The 21,596-nt window shown below is 41.2% G+C and overlaps 2 protein-coding genes and 1 non-coding gene across 5 annotated transcripts in view; 2 read left to right on the top strand and 1 right to left on the bottom strand.

The window, feature by feature from the left end:
• TRIM63 (tripartite motif containing 63) overlaps positions 1-21,596 on the top strand; it is a 67,952-nt gene that overhangs the window by 266 nt on the left and 46,090 nt on the right. The window contains exon 1 of one of the 2 annotated variants that reach the window (XM_049098699.1): positions 19,226-19,415. The exons of the other annotated variant lie outside the window; for it this stretch is intronic. The gene's annotated coding sequence lies outside the window, so the exon portion shown is untranslated. Of the gene's footprint in view, positions 1-19,225; positions 19,416-21,596 lie in introns of those variants that run through there. 2 annotated transcript variants of the gene reach the window in all.
• On the bottom strand, positions 7,601-20,229 carry PDIK1L (PDLIM1 interacting kinase 1 like). Of its 2 annotated transcripts, none has more exons than XM_025447140.3 (3): positions 20,004-20,229; positions 17,314-17,615; positions 7,601-11,698 (listed from the first exon to the last, which is right to left on the bottom strand). In XM_025447140.3, exons 2-3 carry the CDS (start codon positions 17,596-17,598, stop codon positions 10,958-10,960), a joined length of 1,026 nt encoding a protein of 341 aa, XP_025302925.1. In that variant the 5' UTR covers positions 17,599-17,615; positions 20,004-20,229; the 3' UTR covers positions 7,601-10,957. The 2 variants fall into 2 exon arrangements, with proteins under 2 accessions (XP_025302925.1, XP_025302924.1); XM_025447139.3 differs by lacking the exon at positions 20,004-20,229 and adding an exon at positions 19,507-19,664.
• On the top strand, positions 12,226-12,298 carry TRNAR-CCU (transfer RNA arginine (anticodon CCU)). Its single transcript has one exon. It is a non-coding gene; the product is annotated as a tRNA-Arg (tRNA).

Here is a 21,596-nt window from a genome sequence, read left to right on the forward strand (position 1 = left end):
TTACAGAGGTGAAGTGTCTACACTTGGAAAAGTCACAGAGTGAATTCCTGGTGCTGCTGTCATTGACACCTATTGGGCACTTTCCATGTGCCAAGGATGATGTACAAGCTGGCTTGTAATTTATTTAATTCTGCAGTAAATGAAACCATGAAGTATTGACAGTAGGGATAGACAAATAGATGACTGGGACATATAGAACTTATTAATGACATGGTTCAAATCTCCCATCTTCCTACTGATTTTTTGTTTGTTTACCTAACCTATTGATTACTAGGATTGGTGTGTTAATATAGCCCATCATAGGATGTTGGATTTCTCCATTTCTCCAAATTTGTCCAAAGCATTTTGAGGCTATGTTATTAGATGCGTACCAGTTTAGAAACGTTCTATCTCCCTCCCTCTGGTGAACTGAACTTTATCATTATATAATGACCCTCCTTATCTCTAGTGATGCTTTTTCCCTTGATATCACTTTCATTTATTTATTTAACCTAGTTTTCCTCTTCCCCAACTTTGTCAATCTGTGTTCTGATGTTTTAGATCTGCCTTTTGTAAACAGAACATGATTGGGTTTTGTTCTTTTATTTGATCTGACATCTTTTATCTCTGAATTTGTTCATTGAGATGAATTTATTTTTATTTACTTTTCTCAGCTTGTAATGTGCATTGTATTTTTGTACTTCCCCCCCTCTATTTTTTTTCCTAAAGTTTTTTAAAGATGTGTTTATTTGAGAGAGAGAGGGAGAGAGTGCGTGTGAGCAGGGGATGGGGCAGAGGGAAAGGGAAAGGGTGAGGACCCCCAGCAGACTCCCTGCTGAGCGCAAAGCCTGGCAGGGCTCCAACCCAAGACCCTGAGATCATGACCTGAGCCCAAACCAACAGTTGGGCGCTCAACTGACTGAGCCACACAGGCGCTACCCTCTATTTTCTTAAAAACATTTTTTGGATTGATCCCCAGCCCTTGCCTCTTTTTGTTTAGAATTTACAGGTTCTATGTCTTTCAGCTGTTACATTGGCCATTCTAACCTGATGATTAGTCTGCTGAATTTTCTATTTCAATCAGCATGTTTTTTCATTTTCAGAAATTGGTTCTTTTTCAAGTTTACTACTTCCCAAATACATCAAGCTTCTCTTTTATTTTCTGAACATATTAAGGTTATTTTATATTGTGCGTCTGGTGATTCCGATATCTTTGAAGGTCTGTTTCTGCCACATCAATTCTATGTGTTTTCCCTCATGTGCCTTGTCACCTTGTGTGTTTGGTTCTTTTCTTACCGTGAGCTGCTCACATTGCCTAGAAATTTGTAGGAATTATTTGAGGCCTGTGTTGACATCAAGTTCCTCCAAAGACAATTTGTATTTATTTCTGTCAATAATGCTCTGGTACTACTAACCCATACCACCTTAAATTAAATTCTTTACTTGAGGATTTTAAGATTACATAAGTAATGTGATTTGACTTCCTATTTCATGAGGGAGCTGGCTTGCAAATTATGAATTTTTTTTTAAGATTTTTATTATTAAGGGGACACCTGGGTGGCTCAGTGGTTGAGCATCTGCCTTTGGCTCAGGGCATGATCCCCGGGGGTCCTGGGATTGAGTCCTGCATTGGGCTCCCCACGGGGAGCCTGCTTCTCCCTCTGCCTATGTCTCTGCCCTTCTCTCTGTTTCTCTGTGTCTCTCATGAATAAATAAATAAATAAATAAAATATTTTTTAAAAAATGATTTTATTTTAATCTCTACACCTAACATGGGGCTCAAACTCACAACCTAAAGATCAAGAGTCACACACTTTACTGACTGAGCCAGGTGCCCCTCTTTCTTGCTTTTCTTTTCTTTCTTTTTTCTTTCTTTCTTCTTTCTTTCTCTTTCTTTCTCTTCTTTTTCTTTCTCTTCTTTCTTTCTTTCTTTCTTTCTTTCTTTCTTTCTTTCTTTCTTTCTTCTTTCTTTCTTTCTTTGATTTTAATTTATTTGTTTGAGTGAAAGAGAGAAAGAGCAGAGAGAGCACGCACAGGAGCAGGGCAGGAGAGGCAGAGAGAAGAAGCCAACTCCCCACTGAGCAGGGAGCCTGATGCGGGGCTGGATCCCAGGACCCTGAGATTATGACCTGAGCAGAAGGCAGATGCTTAACAGGTGCCCTACAAATTATGAATTCTTTTTTTTCTTTTTCTTTTTTTTTTTTTTCAAATTATGAATTCTTAAAGGAAATTTTATTTGCCCCTTTTTCCCAGGGCCAGAATTGACATAGGAAGTTTTAACTCTCCTCCCTTTTGGGTGCTAGTGTTTGTTTCATATTAGTCCTTGTGCTGTAGTTATAATCCTTTGGGGTCTCATATTAATGTTCCCATCTTGGAGAGGCCCTGGGATTTATCTGTCTCCTATATGTCCTATGCAGACAGGGAAGGAGGATGTTATGGTGGGCAGGTGTTGGCAGGCACCCTGAGGGTTAAAGATAATTTGTGCATTTACTTTCCATAGTTCCTGGTTTCACTTCATTTTGGGGCAGGGCCATACTCCTAACTTTCATGGCAGCTCAGCAGCATAGTAAAAAAGAATTAAAAAGCACCAACAACTCTCCTTTATACAACATTTTAATTTTTTTCATCAGGAGGGTTATTTAGGTTTCTAATCCACTATATTGTTGGAAAAAAGTTTAAAACATGGATTTCATGATCACAACTCACATTTGTTTCATAACATTTTTATAGTCTTCTTACATTTTAATGGTATGAGTTTTATATGGTATGACTGTGTATGTTATTTATAATGACATTTAACTCTCACAACTAACTCAGGGAGCTATCTTTATGTTTTATTTTCAGTATAGTTAACATATGGTGCTATATTAGTTTCAGTTGTACAATATCGTGATTTGACACTTCCACATTTACTATGGAGAGGTAGACATTATTATCTGTTTTTTTTTTTTTTTTTAGATTTTATTTATTTATTCATGAGAGACACACAGAGAGAGGGGCAGAGACACAGGCAGAGGGAGAAGCAGACTCCATGCAGGGAACCCGAAGTGGGACTTGATCCTGGGTCTCCAGGACCATACCCTGGGCTGAAGGCAGGCACCAAACTGCTGAGCCACCCAGGGATCCCCTATTATCTCTGTTTTACAGATAAGGAAATGTAGGCTCTGAGTTTTGCCCAAGGTTTCACCAACCATATGGGTGAACAGGGACTTAGCCATTGATATTCACCCTCCAAAGTTTCTTAGCCTTTGGAAGACATGGGCCCACATATGAATCTGATGAAAGCTCTAGCTCCTCTTCCCAAAAATATGTACATTGATACAATACACTAAAATTGTAGGGGGTTCCAGATGCTACGAAGTCCATCCATGGATAATACCATGGGAGAACCTATGTGTGTTATAATGCTGAGAGTAGATGCTAGCACAAAAAGACACATTAATTTTTTAGCTTTGATCACAAGTTCATATTCCTCTGCCTGTCTTCAAAGACCCTTCATATTCTGATCCTGCTGTCTTCATTCTTTTTTTTCTGACATACATTCCCTGAAGTAGTCCTTCTGGGCTCTGTTTGTGGCTTGCCTCTGTGTGGGGAGAAGCAGTGACTAAGATTACAGGCTCTCACAGTCTGGGTTCAGATCCTGAGCAAACTGTAGACCACAGGCAGGTTATGTACCACCCTCTCTGTGGCTCTATTTCTTTTCTTTTTTAAAAAAATTTATTTATTCATGGGAGACACACAGAGAGAGGCAGAGACACAGAAGGAGAACCAGGTTCCTTGCAGGGAACCGGATGTGGGACTCGATCCCCAGACCCAGAATCACACCCTGAGCCAAAGGCAGATGCTCAATCGCTGAGCCACCCAGGCATTCCTTATTATTATATTTTTGAAACCAAACATTGTCACTTTAGGTTTTTTTTTTTTGTAGTTTCAAGTTTTTATTTCAAATCCAGTTCATTAACATACATAGATTAAATAGTTCTCAAAAGTATTTTAAAAAGTACTGGGCACACAGTGGTGCTAATTTCTTGAAAGGCAATTTTCCTGTTGCCATTTGAAGAGGGTAATAGTGCTTTCTGTCTTGGAGTCCTAGGGGTTCACTTGTCCCCGTGGAGAGACAAGTGCTTTGCTTTTCAAGTCTCAAGGGTGATGAAATGGCTCAAAGTGTTACAAGATGGAAATAAGCAATCCTACCTACCTCTGCAAAAGTGGGACTTCCTGAGACTGAAGGGGTGGACATGTGGTTGATTTCTTTGAGAATTGAGTTCTAATAGTGACCCATGGCAGTGAGACTTCTGATGGGATGGAATGGGACTCAGGCCTCTGTGTCTGAATAGGGCTGGCCTAGGGATCTGGTCACTAGGCATCTCAGTGGACAGAAGAGGACCAGAGGACTTTCTCCAAGTCTGATGGATAATTCTGGAAAAATTCCCTATAATCTTGACTGTCCTAGAAGGATGAAGGAACGTGACACTTCTTATCTCTTGGTGTCTTTGAGGAAATTTATAAGGATACACTGTGTGATTTGTTTTCTCAACCGAGGGCAGGGATATGTGACCTTTCTTTGTAAATCTCATGATCCTTTCATTAATAATTTTCCATGTTGAATTGAATCATTGAATCTTAGAACTGGAAGGGCTATTAGAAATTATTCCTAGTGGGATCCCTGGGTGGCGCAGCGGTTTAGCGCCTGCCTTTGGCCCAGGGCACGATCCTGGAGACCCGGGATCGAATCCCACGTCGGGCTCCCGGTGCATGGAGCCTGCTTCTCCCTCTGCCTGTGTCTCTGCCTCTCTCTCTCTCTCTCTCTCTCTGTGTGCCTATCATAAATTAAAAAAAAAAAAAAAATTAAAAAAAAAAAAAAGAAATTATTCCTAGTACTGCTGACAGTAATTATTATGAAGGCAGAAGACACTTCCCTATTGGACTCTTTGGGTCCTATGTCCCTAAAAGATATCCTGAAGTTGGGAAGTTTCTTGTCTAAGGACCCAGGCCTAGGCTGAAAGTGAGTCCAGATAAACATGTAATTTATCCTCAAAGAACATTTTCTTCTCCACAGCCCATTGTAGCCCACAGGCACTGACATGCCTTTGGGAAAGACTAGAAAAACCACTGGTATTGATATGGTTAGAGCAGAGGGGTTGAGGGCCCACCAGATCTCAGCCTCAGGAAGTCCTGTCTGCTAAACTGGAAAAGGCACGGCCCAACCAGTCTCTGGAGCAGGCCGATTAGTTTGTGAGCCAGCTGGAGAGGGGCCAGAGCCTCTGCAAACAGAGTAGTCTGACATATAGACCTAGGCAAGAATGGTTGTTGTCAGTCACTCAACTCCAGCCTGCCCTCGGCCGATTGGTGACTTAGTTTCCCAATATGTTTGGTGTCTATTCTTTTCTTTTCAATGTCCATCCACTCCATGTACCCTGCACCCAGAGTTCTCATGCAGTGTTTCCTGATATGACTTGCATGGTGGTTCTTAGTCTTTTGGGTGTCTTTAAGAATTTGCTAAAAACTATGAACTGTCCCCATGGAAAAATGCATATTCACATAAAATTTTGCTTACAATTCTAGTGGATCCCCTGATAAGACTGGATTCCTTTGGTGGATTCTTAAAAAGCCTGACTCTACAATAACATACCTGATAGTGATTTAATGCATTACACCTTCTGTTTCTCAGAAACACAACCTGTGTTCTACTATGAGGCAGACAGTCTGAGTGAAGATAGGGACTTGAATTTGGGGTGGGGTGCTGAAACGGGTCTGGGCGTTGGTTGCTAGGAGGTAAGCGAATCTAAAAAATACTACTACCTATGACTTTTCTTCCTACCCCACAGTCTGACCAATACTATTTCAATTTTAATATTTTACCATTTTCACATTAGAATTGGTAATACTTAAAAAATACTGTTGAGTGCATGACCTACTGAAATTCTCACTTTATTAATATGGGATGGATCCTAGGCATCAGTTTTTTTAAAATTTAAATGGCTTTATTGAAGTATAATTGATGTAAAATAAAGCACATCAAATATAAGTACAGTTTGGTGACTTCTGATATATGTATGAAACTCACGAACATACCCATCATCCCCAAAGTTCCCCCTGAAATCACAAACATTTTCCTGAGGAGAGGATGTAATGCCTTCATCAGATTCTCCCAAAAGGAAAAGAATGAAAGCTGCACCTGAAGCCTGGCTTATTGAGAATCCATTCATTCATTCAACATATTGTTTAAATCAGAACACAATGAACAACAATGGCTACCATTTGAGAACTAAATATGCCAGGTACTATGCAAGGCACGTTACGAGTATTTGACCTTTATAAAAATTCTGAAATGTGCGTATCACCATCTCTGATATAGCAAACCTGTGCTTTAGCCGCTAGGCTGTGATGCCCTCAGTAATACCAAGTTGCCTAACTTCTGCTCAGAACAAGCTAAGGTTGAAATACCAGGGCTGAACAGGAAGTGAAAGAGTGAAGTCAAAGACCTCTTTTTTTTTTTTTTTTTTTAAACAATTTCCTTTTGACCAATGAGAAATCATTGCAAAAGAGAAAGTACTGCCTTTAAATGACGCAAGACGCACTGTGCCCTCAAGAGGTGTGGCGGGAGGTTTTCTCAAGTAGAAGTTATTATCTAACCACAAACCAACTGTCTATCATTACACTGCATTTTAGAGGACATCTATGATTGGTCGACTCAGAGAGCAACATTTGAATTTAAAGACCAAAACAACCAGGGGTGTTCCTTCAGTGAGAAAGATAAAGCTTTGTTGTTAGAGAAAACTCCAACTGGAGCCTGAGATTAGGCATTAAAACCCTTACACCGGGGACACCTGGGTGGCTCGGTGGTTGAGCGTCTGCCTTTGGCTCAGGTGGTGATCCTGTGATCCTGGGATGGAGTCCCACATCGGGCTCCCTGTGTGGAGCCTGCTTCTCCCTCGGCCTGTGTCTCTGCCTCTCTGTTTCTCGTGAATAAAAGCTTAAAAAAAAAAAAAAAAAAAAGGACAATTAGCGGCCTTATATACAGTAGTAATTGTGTTTTTTTTTTTAAAAAAAAACCTTACACCAATATTTCATTCATTTTCTCATCAAAAAGCCAGTCTCTATTTTAAAAGATATGTAAACACCACTGAAAAGCTATGTAAACACCATGTGAAGGCTCTTTGTAAACTCCAAGTGATTACGTAAAAGCTAGTAAATGCAAGTATTTATAGTTTGAGATGCAATTAAAAAAATTAATATCTAAAAAAAATTAATATCTAAATAGAAAGCAAAATTTGCCTGTCAACAAAGGCTATGCCAGGGGAAGGTGGCAGAGTCAGAAGCAGCCGCAATTCCTGATGCCTTCTTTCCTACTTGTCGCTAGATCACATATAGCACTGTTCTCTTTTTCCCATTTCTCCCTCTGGTGGTCCACGGGACCACTAAGTGCACTGTCTTCAGTACTTGTTTATTCTAGAGAATACAGAATAAAACCTATAAAAGAAAAAAAGCAGGTCAGATGACTTTGTAGAAAGGAAACTATGCCTTCAAGTTATGGGTTGAAAAATTACTTCCTCTTGGTACATTTACTATATTTCATTCTGAGTCTGGGATGTATCCTTATCTTAATGAGATAGAAGGATTAATGAAAAAATCATTTATTTCAGGCAGTACAAGTTCTTCTGACAAATACAAGATAGTAAGCATTAAAATTTGAGAACTTGAAATGCTGAAAGAAATTCCTAGAATTCAATAATCTTTTCCTCAGCAATCGTTTCTATTACAGAAAGTTTCACCTAATAGGGTGAAAATGACATTGATTCAAATATTATACCCTCTATTTTATGTTCATGAAGTAAAGCACTATAGAACTATACAGAGCCACCAAATTCAACAATATGAAATTTTCAGGGTGGGTTGTTTTTTTGTTGAAACTCACTTTATTAAAAAAAAAACAGTCATGAACAATAAATTACAATCATTTCCCCCTTTTATAAATTCTTCATAAAATATATTTGACAATTTTAAAAGAAAATCTCAAAAGTTGCTTTCATTTTTGAAGTGCTGATGACTTATTTTTTTGACCATTTTGTCATGCTGGTGAATTATTTTGTAGCTGCTACAATAGTTTGATTGATAAACATTTTACAATTAAAAACAACACCAACAACAAAGAGGAAAAAACAGACCAGCAGAAAGAACTATTCAGTGTGCTATTTATCTGACACTTAACATTTACTTCATCATATTGACAAAGTATCCCTTAGCACCAAAAATCTACAGGAACCCCTTCTTTCTAAGTGACAACTAGTGCAAAATAACATTCTAGGAACTAACTGTACAACCCCATATTTAACTGGCCACAGCTGCCTATAAGCTTATTTGAAATATTTGGTCTTTTTTTCAATTAAGACAAATTTCATAAAACACTATAAACCATGGCAAGAGACTCTGAGGAATAACTGTTTATTGAGTACCTATTATGGGCAAGGCACTGTGCACAAATTTTTGCTTTCATTTTTCCTCTAGCAAATATCCAGGAATTTCCAAGTATCATTAACCTTTTATTTCTTACTCCTAGCTGGAAAAGGCCTGTGGCTATATGCCATTTTTAAACTGTCATTTTACCAACTGACCTTTAGTGCTGAGCTCACAGTAGGTACTGAATAAAATACCATCTGATTGAAAAAACAAAGACAAAGAATTGGTATCATAGGCTATTTTAGAATACAAGGACTTGAGAAAATTCTATGAGAAACTTCCTGATCACCTCATACCTTTGCTGTCAATGAAAGATTCACTTCACAAGTGAAAACTTTCAAAATAAATGATAATCGTTAACTATTTTAAATGAGGCAAGACCAAAAACTATGTACTTAGGAAACCATGGCTCCAAGTACACAGATATTTGAAGAGCAAATGAAGCACTGGCATACTATCACCTGAATCATCATGAATCTCTGCTGAAGTGCCATGTTATTGATGCAACATTATAATACTTTTCACTTCCAGTAAGTCAGTCCCCTTGGCCAGATCTGTGTTACAGTGATTTGGTGATCCAGAGGGTCAATTATCATGAGGTTCCAGTGTATTCCACCTCTCATTTCCAAAAAATTTCTTATATTTATTAGCTTGAAAGTGATGTTAAAAGTATATGATTTTTATTTTAAAAGGTTTTTTTTTCAAAAAAGGTTTTATTTTAATAAAACCTTTCAGTCCAAATTTTAAACTTCCAGACCAAGTAACGCATAGTTCAGAAATTTTATATACTTTTAATTTTTTGTGCTTTTTTTTTTTACCTTCTCTAGTTCCCAAACACATTTTAAATAAGGAAAGAATTATGATACCAAAATTCCAAAAATTATGGATGTTCCAAAAAGCTGGGGAGACACACTGGGTGTCAACTACACTTTAATTAAAAACAAAAAACCTTAGGGAAAAAAAAAGCTGAGGAGACCGCAAACTATTAATGATTTCAGTATTCTAATACTTTTTTTTTTTTAAACTTTGACCAAAGATTCTAGTGCTTTATAAAGACTAACCTAGATGCAATCGTCTTAAAGTCTATCTAACCTTAAAGGCTAATATTCTGTTTTAGCAAAACTTTCCTTAGAAAGTTTAACTATCTGCATTTATAGGAAAACAAATCGGAGACAACCATATAGGGTTAAAAATCAAACTAACTTCAATTAGTGTAACAGTCTACTGGTTTTTGACATAGACCATACCAAGTGACTGTATAAAATCAATAACTTGGAAGTTTCTACTTGAAAGATATAGTTGATGCGACAATATTTTATCCATCTGCCACACTGTATAGGTATCATCTCCCCACTTTAGAAAAAGGTGATCAACATTTAACACAACCATATCATCATTACTGTGTTAAATTAGACAAGAGAAAACAGCATTAGTGCCAAAATGAAAGGAATTCCAGTGATTAAACAAGAGACCATATCAGAGCAGGCAATGTGAGGGTGGAGCTCATTTGATTTCTTCAACTTTATGCTGAGGCTTAGACAGTCTTGAAATCAAAACTTAATATATCAAGTAGGATAGTTCATATATATTGCAGAGGAATCCTGTGTTCAGATTCATATCAGATTGCAGATGCTCAAGTGCAGACATGTTCCAGTGCAGTGGTTCAATTGGTTAATTGAATGCTTGGTTACCTAAAGAAGGTATGACTGAATCAAGGTCCTTGCCAACCTGCTACCACATGATTGCATGGCTAATGCAACTCCTGCAGCTTATAGGGCACTGGAGAGCTCAAACATACTTCAGCAGCTTTGGATCACTTAATTTTGTTTATGTTTAATTGGATAATTTTAGACCCTCCAAATGATGCCTTAAAAAAAGCTGTATAATATTACAAAAATAAAAAATGTAGTATGATTTCATTAGAGGGAGGGACAGGGTAGGAAGATGAGGGAAGGTTCTTTTATTTTTCATCACTGATTTCACCAGCAAATCTCAAAAACCCAAACCTACATCAAATAATTTAAACAGAAGTGGCATTTTCTTCATATGGAATGCAAAATGCACACATTCACATACTTACATATACATAAATATATACATATATGTTTCCTTTACAAAGCTTCAAAGGTTGCATTACCAGCATGCAAACCTCTTCTTCCATGGAAATTCCTAATACTGACAAGGAATGTCTAAAATACTTAAGAGACTTATTTCCAGAAAACTGGACTTTCTTCTCTTCTTGGCTCTTAGAGAATTTTCCTGCCAAACTTCTACCAATGATCATTTTAAAAAATGTACACCCACATTGGTAATACACATTTAAAACATACTAACAAAATGGCCAGCTTGGACTTAAGAAAAACGAGGAAAAAAAAAAAAAAACACCCCACAATAAAATCTAAACCCTTAGAAGGTGGAGTTTAGCTTTTTATATTCTTTTTCAGCCACATTATGTTGTTGCATCACTGTTAAAACATAAGCAGCATATCATCCAAGATATTTGCAAACAATATATGTGTCACGTTTCCCAGCTGTTATCTTTAAATGCAATTTGTACTAATCTGAGTTCTAGTTCAAAAGCATCTGGACGATCCTGAGGGTTTGCAGCCAGCATTTCTTTAATCAGTTGTTTCATTCGCCCATTCATAGACTTCTTCTTCACAGGAATGAGAAGTTCCATTTTGGGATTTTCCAGAAGCGCCTCTCCAACAGGCACAATCTCAGTTCCTTGTTTTACATAACTCCCCAAGAGTTCCTTCTTTGTCTCTGTGTCTATGAATGTGATCCTTTCCAGCATTGCCCAGATGATAATCCCCAGAGCAAAGATGTCAGCTTTTGCTGTGTAATGTCCCTCCCACACTTCAGGAGCCATGTAGAAATCTGTTCCACAGGCTGTGGAAAGGAAACACTTGTTTACACTGACAGGTTCTTCTGGGTTCTGCCCAGAGGCTGAACAAACTTTACTGAGACCAAAATCGGCCACTTTCAGTGTGGGTTCCAAGTCACTGGTATCCAACCTGCTTTGCGAAATCAGGATGTTATCAGGCTTAAGATCTCGGTGGATGATCTGGTTTTTATGCAAGAAAGCCAGAGCACTGCTCAGCTGAAGCATAAAGCTGGTGTTAGTTTTACGGTTGGGTTTCCTGGACAACAGATACTCATTCATATCTCCGCCGTCACAAAAATCCATCACAAACCACAAGTAATAGGCGCTTCTGGGATCAAAGGCAATTTCTCCTTTTAATGAAGTCTCTACAAGCTATAAGAAGGGAAAAAAAGATTACAATCATGTGCACAGTTTATACAATTCAGCTACAGAAAAAGAATAACTGGTTTAGTTGGACTCCTTATTTTATTTATTTATTGATTGATTTAAAGATTTTATTTATTTAAAGCATTTATTTATTTATTTATTTATTTATTTATTTATTTATTTAATTTATTTATTTACTCATAGACACACACACACACACACACACACAGAGGCAGAAACACAGGCAGAGGGAGAAGCAGGTTCCATGCAGGGAGCCTGACGTGGGACTCGATCCCGGGTCTCTGGGATCACGCCCTGGACTGAAGGCAGTGCTAAACTGCCAAGCTACCCGAGCTGCCCGGACTCCCAATTTTAAATGGAAAATCCATGAATGTTTTATTTGGTCAGTGCTTTCATATGTGCATTTTATTTTAAATTTCAGTACTTCAAACTGTCACTTTGCCTCTAATGAATACATACCAAATCTCTAAGTCAAAAGAGGTAAAAGCATATTTAAAAATAGCTTTAGGAACACCTGGCTGGCTCAGCTGGTAGAGCACGGGACTCCTGATCTCAAGGTCATGAGTTCAAGCCCCACGTTGGGCATAGAGCTTACTAAATCATAAATAAGTAAATAAATAAATGCTTTATTTTGAAAAGTGTCCAACTGACTATATATTTTCTGCATGTGTTAATGGAGCTAAACTCTACCTACATAGCCAATAGCTTCATGAAAAAACTGGTATTTCAGCAGCTATACCTGGGAGATTGCCAGTTGGTGTATAAACATCAATTAGGAAGTTCTATTCAATTAAACTGCCTAAAATATGTTTCTTGTTCATTGGGCATACACCATCAACATTATATAATCTGTAAAATTCAGAGAAAAATGATCAAGGAACATTAGTTGTTTCAGAAATAAAGCCTTCCTTTAGTCACTGATAAAAGTAAAAACTGCCATTATAACTTCATAAACTTCTATAGGCAGAATGCAAATATATCAGCAATCTCTATCACTGGATAGCTTCTAAAAACCAATTTATAAAAAACATATTAACATTTTAATATAAAAATTCAAATATAAGTTTGTATATTTGCTACAAGCTGAAAACCTAGAATAAATCACTATTTTATCATTATCAAATTATAACTATTACCTAAAATTCAAGAATATATTGATTACTTCACCAAATATGAGCTACCAGTTTAAAATACAGCATATAGTGCTTTGAAAACATTTGTCCCATGGTGCCTTTTCAGACCCACTGAATAAAAACTCAGTAGGGAAGCTGGAGAGTTGTTGAAGAATGAATGAACTGCTAATTTTACATTTAAGTCTACTAGTACTTCCTCTTGTCATTTTGGAGGGCAGAAGCAAAGAACACCTTTTCACATCTCCCCCAATGGCAAACAGCTGTAATTGCAACGGTCTGCAGATGTCTTTTGCATGCATTTTCTTTGTTGCATGTGTTTGCCAGTGAGCCAGAAAATGAAAGACTAGAAAGTTATACATCACACAATTATTTACCAGATGCACTGTTAACTAAATATGCTGAGATTAAAGACCAGTGCCATCACTCTTACTTCATTTCTTCTCATCTTCTGTATTTACTCTCAAAAGCAAACTTCATGCAGAGTCCCAGCATTCAAAGAATGGCTTAGAGTAAGGGCAGACAGTAAATATTTTAGGTTTAACAAGTCACATAAGGTCTCTGTTCCATATTCTTCCTTTTCTTTCTTTTTCTTAAACTCTTTAAAAATGTGAAAACTAGTTTTATCATCTGGGCCACATAAAAACTGCCTGAGGGCAACAGTTTAAGGGCCACTGGTTGAGAGATACAGAAGTACAGAGCCCAATCCACTTATTTCCCTGTGTAGAGGATGTCATCAGCCATTGGTTCTCTTGCCTAAAGTCCTTCAACAGCTTCCCTATTCTCTCAGATACAGTTTAAGCTCTTTAACATGGGCTGTGGGATTCTCTGACCCTGCTGATCTTTCTGGTCTCATTTAAAACAACTCTCCAGGTCTTACTATTTTTTCAATTCTTAGAATGCTTTGTACTTTTTGCTTCAAGACGTTTGTATGTCAGTTCTTTCTGGCTGGAAAGTCTTCTCACTCACATGGCTCATTCCTCTTTAAACTTCAAGTTTTAGTTGTAACAGTTCATAATTCCTAAATCCTCAATTTATGTCAGGGTCTCTTTCATATGCTCCTATATCCTTGAGGTTGAAACTGTAACCTTTGTTAATTACTTTGCACTTTCTCCTAGGTGAGTTTTTTAGCTAGTAGGAACTGACTTAATCATTCAGAACAAGGAAAATATCTAGGAAAGATATCTAGAAAAAATATCTAGAAAAACAAAAATTTGTGTAAGGAATGGAGAAGGCCATGCATAGGGACTCTGTGGTCATACTATAGATTTGTTTTTACTAGATATAAATTTAGAGAAGGCACTTGCTTATTAATAAGTGTGTTGATCAATGTTGTTTTTTATTTTAATTTAATTAAAAAAATTTTAAAGATTTTAAAATTCATTTTGGGGAGAGAGAAACAGAGGAAGCACAAGGAGGGGGAGAGGCAGAGAGAGAGAGGCAGAAGCAGACTCCCCATTGAGCTGGCAGCTCCATATGAGGCTCAATCCCAGGACCTGGAAATCATGACCTGAGCTGAAGGCCAATGCTTAACCATCTGAGCCACCCAGGTGACCTGATCAATGTCTTGTTAACTAAGTAAGTCCATAGAAAAGACAATTTTCATAGAGGTACTATTACTGAGTACTTCCTATGTGCCAAATATTATACCTGTATCATCTCTAATTTTGACAACTTCCATGGAAGGTAAAAATTATTATTCCTTTTTTAAAAAAATTATTATTCCTATTATACATTTGAAGATACAGATGCTGGGAGAGATGAGTTAATTAGCTAAGATCATACAGCTAGCAAAATGCTACAAGTCAAACACAGGCCTATCAGGCCTTAAAAGATAAAGGAGAGTACTCAATAAAGAGGTGCTTTAGATTAAAAAAAAAAAATCGGGACGCCCGGGTGGCTCAGGAGGTTGAGCATCTGCCTTTAGCTCAGGGTGTGATCCTGGGGTTCTGGGATCGAGTCCTGCATCACGCTCCCTGCGAGGAGCCTGCTTTTCTCTCTGCCTGTGTCTGTCTGTCTCTAATGAATAAATAAAATCTTTAAAAAAAAAAGAGACTAAAAAAATAATTGAGTCAAGTTTGGAAGTACTTTACATCTTATTAAGTAATCTCTACACCCAACATGGAGCTCAAACTTACAACCCTAATATCAAGAGTTGTGTGCTTTACCAACTGAGCCAGCCAGGTGCCCTAATACTTTACACTCTAAAGTCTAGAAAGACTACCTAATGCCTAATTACTATAAAGGTTGCTTGATCTGGACTCAAGGATACCATCGGCACGAAGTCACATATTTATTTATTTATTTAATCTAAAAAATATTTATATATGTATGTATGTATTTATTTATTTATTAATTATAGAAATAGAGAGAGAGGCAGAGACACAGGAGGAGGGAGAAGCAGGCTCCATGCCAGGAGCCCGATGTGGGACTTGATCCCGGGACTCCAGGATCGCACCCTGGGCCAAAGGCAGGCGCTAACCCGCTGAGCCACCCAGGGATCCCCCCTTTTTTAAGATTTTATTTATTTTTTCATGAGAGAGAGAGGCAGAGGGAGAAGCAGGCTCCATGCAGGGAGCCCGACATGGGACTCGAACCCAGGTCTCCAGGATCATACCCTGGGTCGAAGGCGGTGCTAAACCACCAAGCCACCTGGGCTGCCCTAAATCATATATTTAAATATCTTTGTAGACCAAAAGAGATTGTACATTTTGTCTCCAAAATTCAATGCAAAGTTCATCAAGGTTCTATCCACTTTTAAGAGGGAATGCGGTAAGAATGTTTCTAATATTTTCTATCAGTGCAACTTACATACTAAGCACTTTTAGAAAAGTAAATAATAAATGGAATAGAGGCTAAATAGTTGTGCTTAATAGTCACTGCCTTAAGAGGTAAAACCTCAGGACATAGCATGCTAAAACTGCAATATAAATTAGGTTCTCCAGATTGGTATTTATTCACCATATAATGAAACCAGCAAGTTTCTTTCTTTTTTTTTTTTTTTCAAGTTTCTAATTACACAGATTAATGTGTTTGTTTTCTTTGTTGTTCCTAGTCCAAAAGCTTTTGTTGTTTTAAAATCATACTTCTGAACCTTGAGGGTAAAATTCTGAATTTAGACATACTAATGGAACGTTGTTTCTTTTCCAAGAATGACTGGACTTGGAATTTTTTCTCTGGTCTTCAACTAACAATGTCTTAAGTATCTTTTCTCTTCAGCAAATATAGACCTACTAGAGATTTTGATCTATGCCAGAAGCCAACCTTAAACAAACAAACATTTTCTGTTTTCCTATGTTAATGCTTTCCCCAGGTCTACAAAAAGTAATTTGAGAGCAAGAGTAATTTGGAAGTTAAGGGAACAAAAGTTTTAGCAGTCAGATACAGTCCTACATTCAGCTCCCAATTCTGCCATTTGCTGTATATGTGACTTGCATAGATTATGTATTCTAAGCCTCTGTTTCTTCATCTATAATGATGATAATAATAGTACTATCCTCATAGGATTGTTCTGAGCAGCTGCCTTTAAAATACTTAGCAGAGGGGCACCTGGGTGGCTCATTGGTTGAGTGTTTGGCTTCAGCTTGGGGCATGATTCCGTAGTTCCGGGATCGAGTCCCACATCCGGCTCCTTGCATGGAGCCTGCTTCTCCTTCTGCCTATGTCTCTGCCTCTCTCATGAATAAATAAATAAAATCTTTTAAAAATAAAAAACAAAACACTTAGCAGAGTGTGGAACTGAGTAGGAACCCAAATGTTAGCTCTTAGCACTATTAATAACATTCTAGTGTTGGGACACCTGGGTGGCTCAGCGGCTGAGCATCTGCCTTTGGCTCAGGGCATGCTCCTGGAGTCCCACATGGGGGATCCTGCATGGAGCCTGCTTCTCCCTCTATGTCTCTGCCTCTTTTTCTCTATGTCTCTTATAAATAAATGATATCTTAAAAAAAAAAAAAAAACATTCAAGTGCCATGCCATATACTTCATGAAAATTAACTAGAGTTGCATGGTTAAGAAACCACACAATCCTCTAAAATAGAGGAGGCTTATATTCAAACCAGATTTATTTTAAAATGCCCAATTATCTATATGGGTGCTGCTGATTATGGAGTTTTTCCTTTTCTTCTGGCTTCAGTTCCAAAAAAAAAAAAAATTGATTTCAAATAGGTGAATTTATTAGACTCTAATCTCGATCACTTCTCTAGCTCCTATGTTGTCCCATTCCCATGCAGACTGGCAAGTATCATGGCATAACAGGTGGCTTATGTTATTTTTAGGTATTTGCATCACAGGTTTAAATAAAACCTTGTTTTAAAGAAAACATCTACTCAGTTCTTGGCAGACCCTTACCTACTCCTAACTATATAAACACCTGTATTTAAAGTAAAAGTTCACTCAACACTTTTGTTCCTCTTCTTGCTGACCAATGTGAAGTTCAAGTCATTTCTATTTCCCATTAACCATACATACCTGTAAATAAAGGGAAGAATTAGAGCCGTGGGACATTTTTTGCACCATCCCATCTTTTTGTAGGATGCATTCCTCCAAGTGAATCACATTTGGATGTTGGCTCTTGATACTGCTTAGTGCCCAGAACTCACGCAGGGCTAGTTCAACATTTTCAGGTGCATGGCATCGAATTTTCTTCACTGCCACCCGTGCAGAGGTCTTTCTGATGACTGCTTCATACACAACACCGTAACTGCCTCGGCCTACCTCCCGTATTAGATCGTACTTTGGCTGGCTACTCACCATCTTCAAGGTCAAAGTTTCTGGAAAATCAACAAAGTGCTCTGTTGAAATTAAGTATACTTACTGGTTTGTATACCTTCTTATGTATGATTTAATTATCTGTCTCACTGTTTGCAATGCTTGAAAAAGATTTGTTATATCATGGGCAAATCTAAATATTTGAATAATAATAATAAAGCAGCTAACACTTTGGTATTACCATGTATCAGGAACTGTTCCAAGCACTTTTAATCCTCAAACAATATTATGAAATAGATGTTATTACAATCATTTTATAGTTGAGAAAACTAAATCACGAAGAATTTAAGCAACATGCCTAAGGTCAAACAGCTACTAACTGGTAGACCTGGGTTTTGAAACCTGGCCACTTGGCTCTGACATTCATAACCATAACCATTACACTATACCGCCTCTTGCACAAACTGCTTCAAAATATTACTGTTAAAAATAAACCAAAGAATTAATCATTCTTATGATGAGCACTCCACTGCTTCTCCTTAAAGCTGACACACACAAAAGTTCATAAACATGTCAAAACGAAAAAAACCCTCTCACAGAAATATAACTGGCTTGTGCTTAGGGACTGAAAGTGAACCAGGTTACATATAGAACTGAAAATATGTAGGTTTTTTTTTTAAAAAGTAAACAAACTGTATATGTCCCTATTTTAATTTTGCTATTTCTCATTTCTTGCAAAATAAATGAAGTTTGTGGAGAAAAAATGGTCCTTTAAAAATAAAGCAAGCTACTTAGAATATTGTTACCTTTCTGTTGTTAAACACCTATTTAGATGTAGGCCATTTTTGCCACCAAAAACTGTCCTCTATATGATGGGGCTCTTGGACAGGGTGCTTTCAAATTCAACTTGATAAATCATTTAAAGGCTTAGAAGCAAAGGCCTGACACAGAAATGCTGGTGAGTTGAATCAAGAAATTCTGAAGCGTGCCACCTCATTCTCCAAAGAATGTTAAAATCCTCACGAGTTTCTGGAACAGATTCTCATTTGTAGATTGCCACGATGGGCAAGAGATTGTACAATCTTTACAGCGTGCAGTTTGGAGAGGAGGGGAAGAAGCTATTGGCTGTTGAGCTTGAAAAATTGGGTACAGCTACTTTAAGTTCATAGGATGGATTTAATAAAGAAAATGAAAGCTTCTGAGATTACTTCTTGGTCCCACTTCCTCTAACTGGAACCCCCTTCAAATTCCTGCCGCAATTCCTAGCGCCCGATGCCCTGCCACGGACGCCTTGCCCCAGGTCCACCCACGGCGCTCTCCCCTGCTCCCCGTGGAGCGCCAATTACTCTGCAGCTCAAAGCGGCTCGTCTCCTGCAGGCTGTCCCATGGCCACGCGCGAAAGAGCACCCGAGTAAGGGGGAGGGGGCGTTCACGCAGCCCCTGGACGCGAGCCCCCGCGGCCGGCCGGCCGGCACTTCCCCGGCCTCCCGCGGGCCCCGCCGAGCCCGCGCACGGCCGCCGGCGGGCCAGGCCACACACCTGCCGGCCCGGGAAGGGCCAGTCCCGGGCAGAGGTGTTGCCCGACGCGGCGGCTCAGCGCCCCGCTCATTGGCCGAGTATCAGGCCCTCCCCCTCCCCGGCGGCGTCCAGAGGAAACCCGGAGGGGATCCTCCCGAGGCCCTTCACCCCGAGGAGCCAGTCCCGCGGCGGCCCCAACTCCTCGGGGCTGGCGGCTGAGGCCCGGGGCCTGGGGAGGAGCCCAGGGGCAGAAGAGGAGGCCGCAGCTGGCGCCGGTGGCCTGAGGGGTGCGGGCCGGAGGCCTGAGCAGCGCGGGGCCTTCCGTAGGATGACTCCGCTGACAGGTCTGTGACAGGCCTCCCGGGGAGGGAGGCGCATGCAGGGTCCTTGGCTCTGCAGCAGGGCCTCGGTGCCAGGCCTAAGGGCCAGATTTACCTCAGGGTAGCCGCCGCCGCTTCTCCCTCTCACGGGCGCTGCAGGCCGCCATTATCGGGCAGCTCGCGCCTCAGCCGCCGCGGCCTCCAGTCAGAGACCGGCGCGCGCCCCCGTGGTGCGCGCGGACACACCCCCTTACGCCGTGCGGCCCCGCCCCCCTCCGGCTTTCCGTAGCGCGAGCCGGGACGCCGAGCGCCGTCCCTATTGGGCGCGCGCCCCGCGCTCCGCCGGCCTCCTCCCTCTCCTGTGGCTCGCGGGAGCCGGGAGTCGCCGAAGGTGTGCGCGCCCCGGAACGCACCACTAGTGCCCCTCCCTGCAGGGGTGGCCGGGCCCGGAACGGGGAGGCCGCTGCCCGCCGGGGCTCGGTCACCGTCCAGCCGCAGCGAGCGCGCACGGCCCGCGGCCCCGGGGGACGGTCTGCGGCAGCGGGTCCGGGCCTGGGGGTGCGCGCGCCCGGCGCGCCTCCCCGCTGCCTCCCCGCCCCCCTTCCCACCTACCGAGCTGCGGGCAGGTGTGCGGGGGTCGCTGGGGCGGAACGCCTGGTGCATCTTCTTGGGTTCGGGCCTGGGGTTCCTGCGGGCCGCGGAGCTGTTCGGCTGGCCCGCGGGGAGGCGCGGCCCGAGCTGGGAGGCCTGGCGTCCGCCCCGCCGGGAGGGAGGCTGCACCTTTTGTCAGAGTCACTGAGCCATGTTTGCGGACGGTGTAGTTGCCCAGGCGGCGGCGGCGCGGGACTGGGTGCGATCATCCGGGAGGACGCCGTCCCCTGCCCCGCCGGCGCGGTGGTATCTCCCTTAAAGAAGCCGGCGCTTCATTGTTCCCGGGCCGCGGCCGCGGGGAGTCGGGGGCGCCCTGCCCGGCGCGGGGCGGGAGGGACGACGGCGCCCGCACCTGGCCCTGCCGGGCGGCGGCCCCCGCGGGGAGTCGGGATCCAGCCGGCGCGCGGCGACGGGCCGCGGTGTGGGGCGGCCCGGGGCCGGGGTGGGCCGCGGAGACAGCGGTTCTCTCGCGGCCCGGCGGACAGCGGCCCCTCAGACCCCGGCACGCAGTCGCCTGACAGCCGGCCCGAGACTGTCGGTGGCTCAGAGACTCGGACCAGCCCAGTGTTCAGTCAGTCACGCGGCCCAGTACGCGTCCGCCTGAAGCGTCCGTCCCTTCCTCACTACTGAGTTCTGCACCTGCTGTTTGTCAGTAGAGTGGTGGTTCCTCTCCGGTGCGGCGTTAGGCTCCACGTGCGGAGATTCCCTGTCGGTGCTCTCAAGATCAGCCACTTACCCCTTTTATTTGCTGTCCTCTATTTATGGACCGTGTCCTGAGAGTCTGGGACTGGGTTAGGTCTTTCAATTAGCTTTTCTAATCCTGACCAAATCCCACAGGGTAGGCTTTATTACTAACCCTGTTTTTACAGGTGAAGGACACAGATGCTGCCTTATTTGACCAAAAGTTGTGTAGTTTGGGGCGTGTGTGTGTGTGTGTGTGTGTTCCGGTGTACCTGCCTTGAATACCCACTCTCCCGGTGTAATTACCCCGCTAAAAAACCCAACGACACCCAGCTCTGTCATCTATTAAGACTTTTGTCCTGAGTATCATAGATCAGTCTTCATCAGCTGTCTGCTGGGGTATTGATGCCAGCCAAGGCTTAGTTTCTGCCCTTCAAAGTAGAGGGAAACTATGGAAGGCCTTAATGCTTGTGTGGGTAATTGATCAGAATCAGGAGAGTGGTATCTCCTTTGGTTAGAAGAGCTTTTTTTTTTTTTTTTTTTTTTTTTTCCTTTTGTCTGTCTCGGTCATTAACTATAGGAATCCCTCTTCTCAAGCTGACTGCAGAACTGAGACTTGAAATTCAATTTGGGAACTCCTAAGATAGGCTGACTAAAGGTTTTTTTTTTAAAAAAAGATTTTATTTATTATTTGACAGAGGAGCACATAAGCAGAGGAGGTGGGAGAGGGAGAAGCAGATTCCTTGCTAAGCATGGAACCAAATGTGGGGCTCCATCCTAGGGTCCTGGGATCATGACCTGAGCTGAAGGCAGACTGACTGAGCCACCCAGGAACCCCAGGATGACTAAAGATTGTGAAGTGGATTCAGGTCA

Source organism: Canis lupus, chromosome 2, assembly GCF_003254725.2.
Source record: "Canis lupus dingo isolate Sandy chromosome 2, ASM325472v2, whole genome shotgun sequence".
Lineage (NCBI taxonomy): Eukaryota > Metazoa > Chordata > Mammalia > Carnivora > Canidae > Canis > Canis lupus.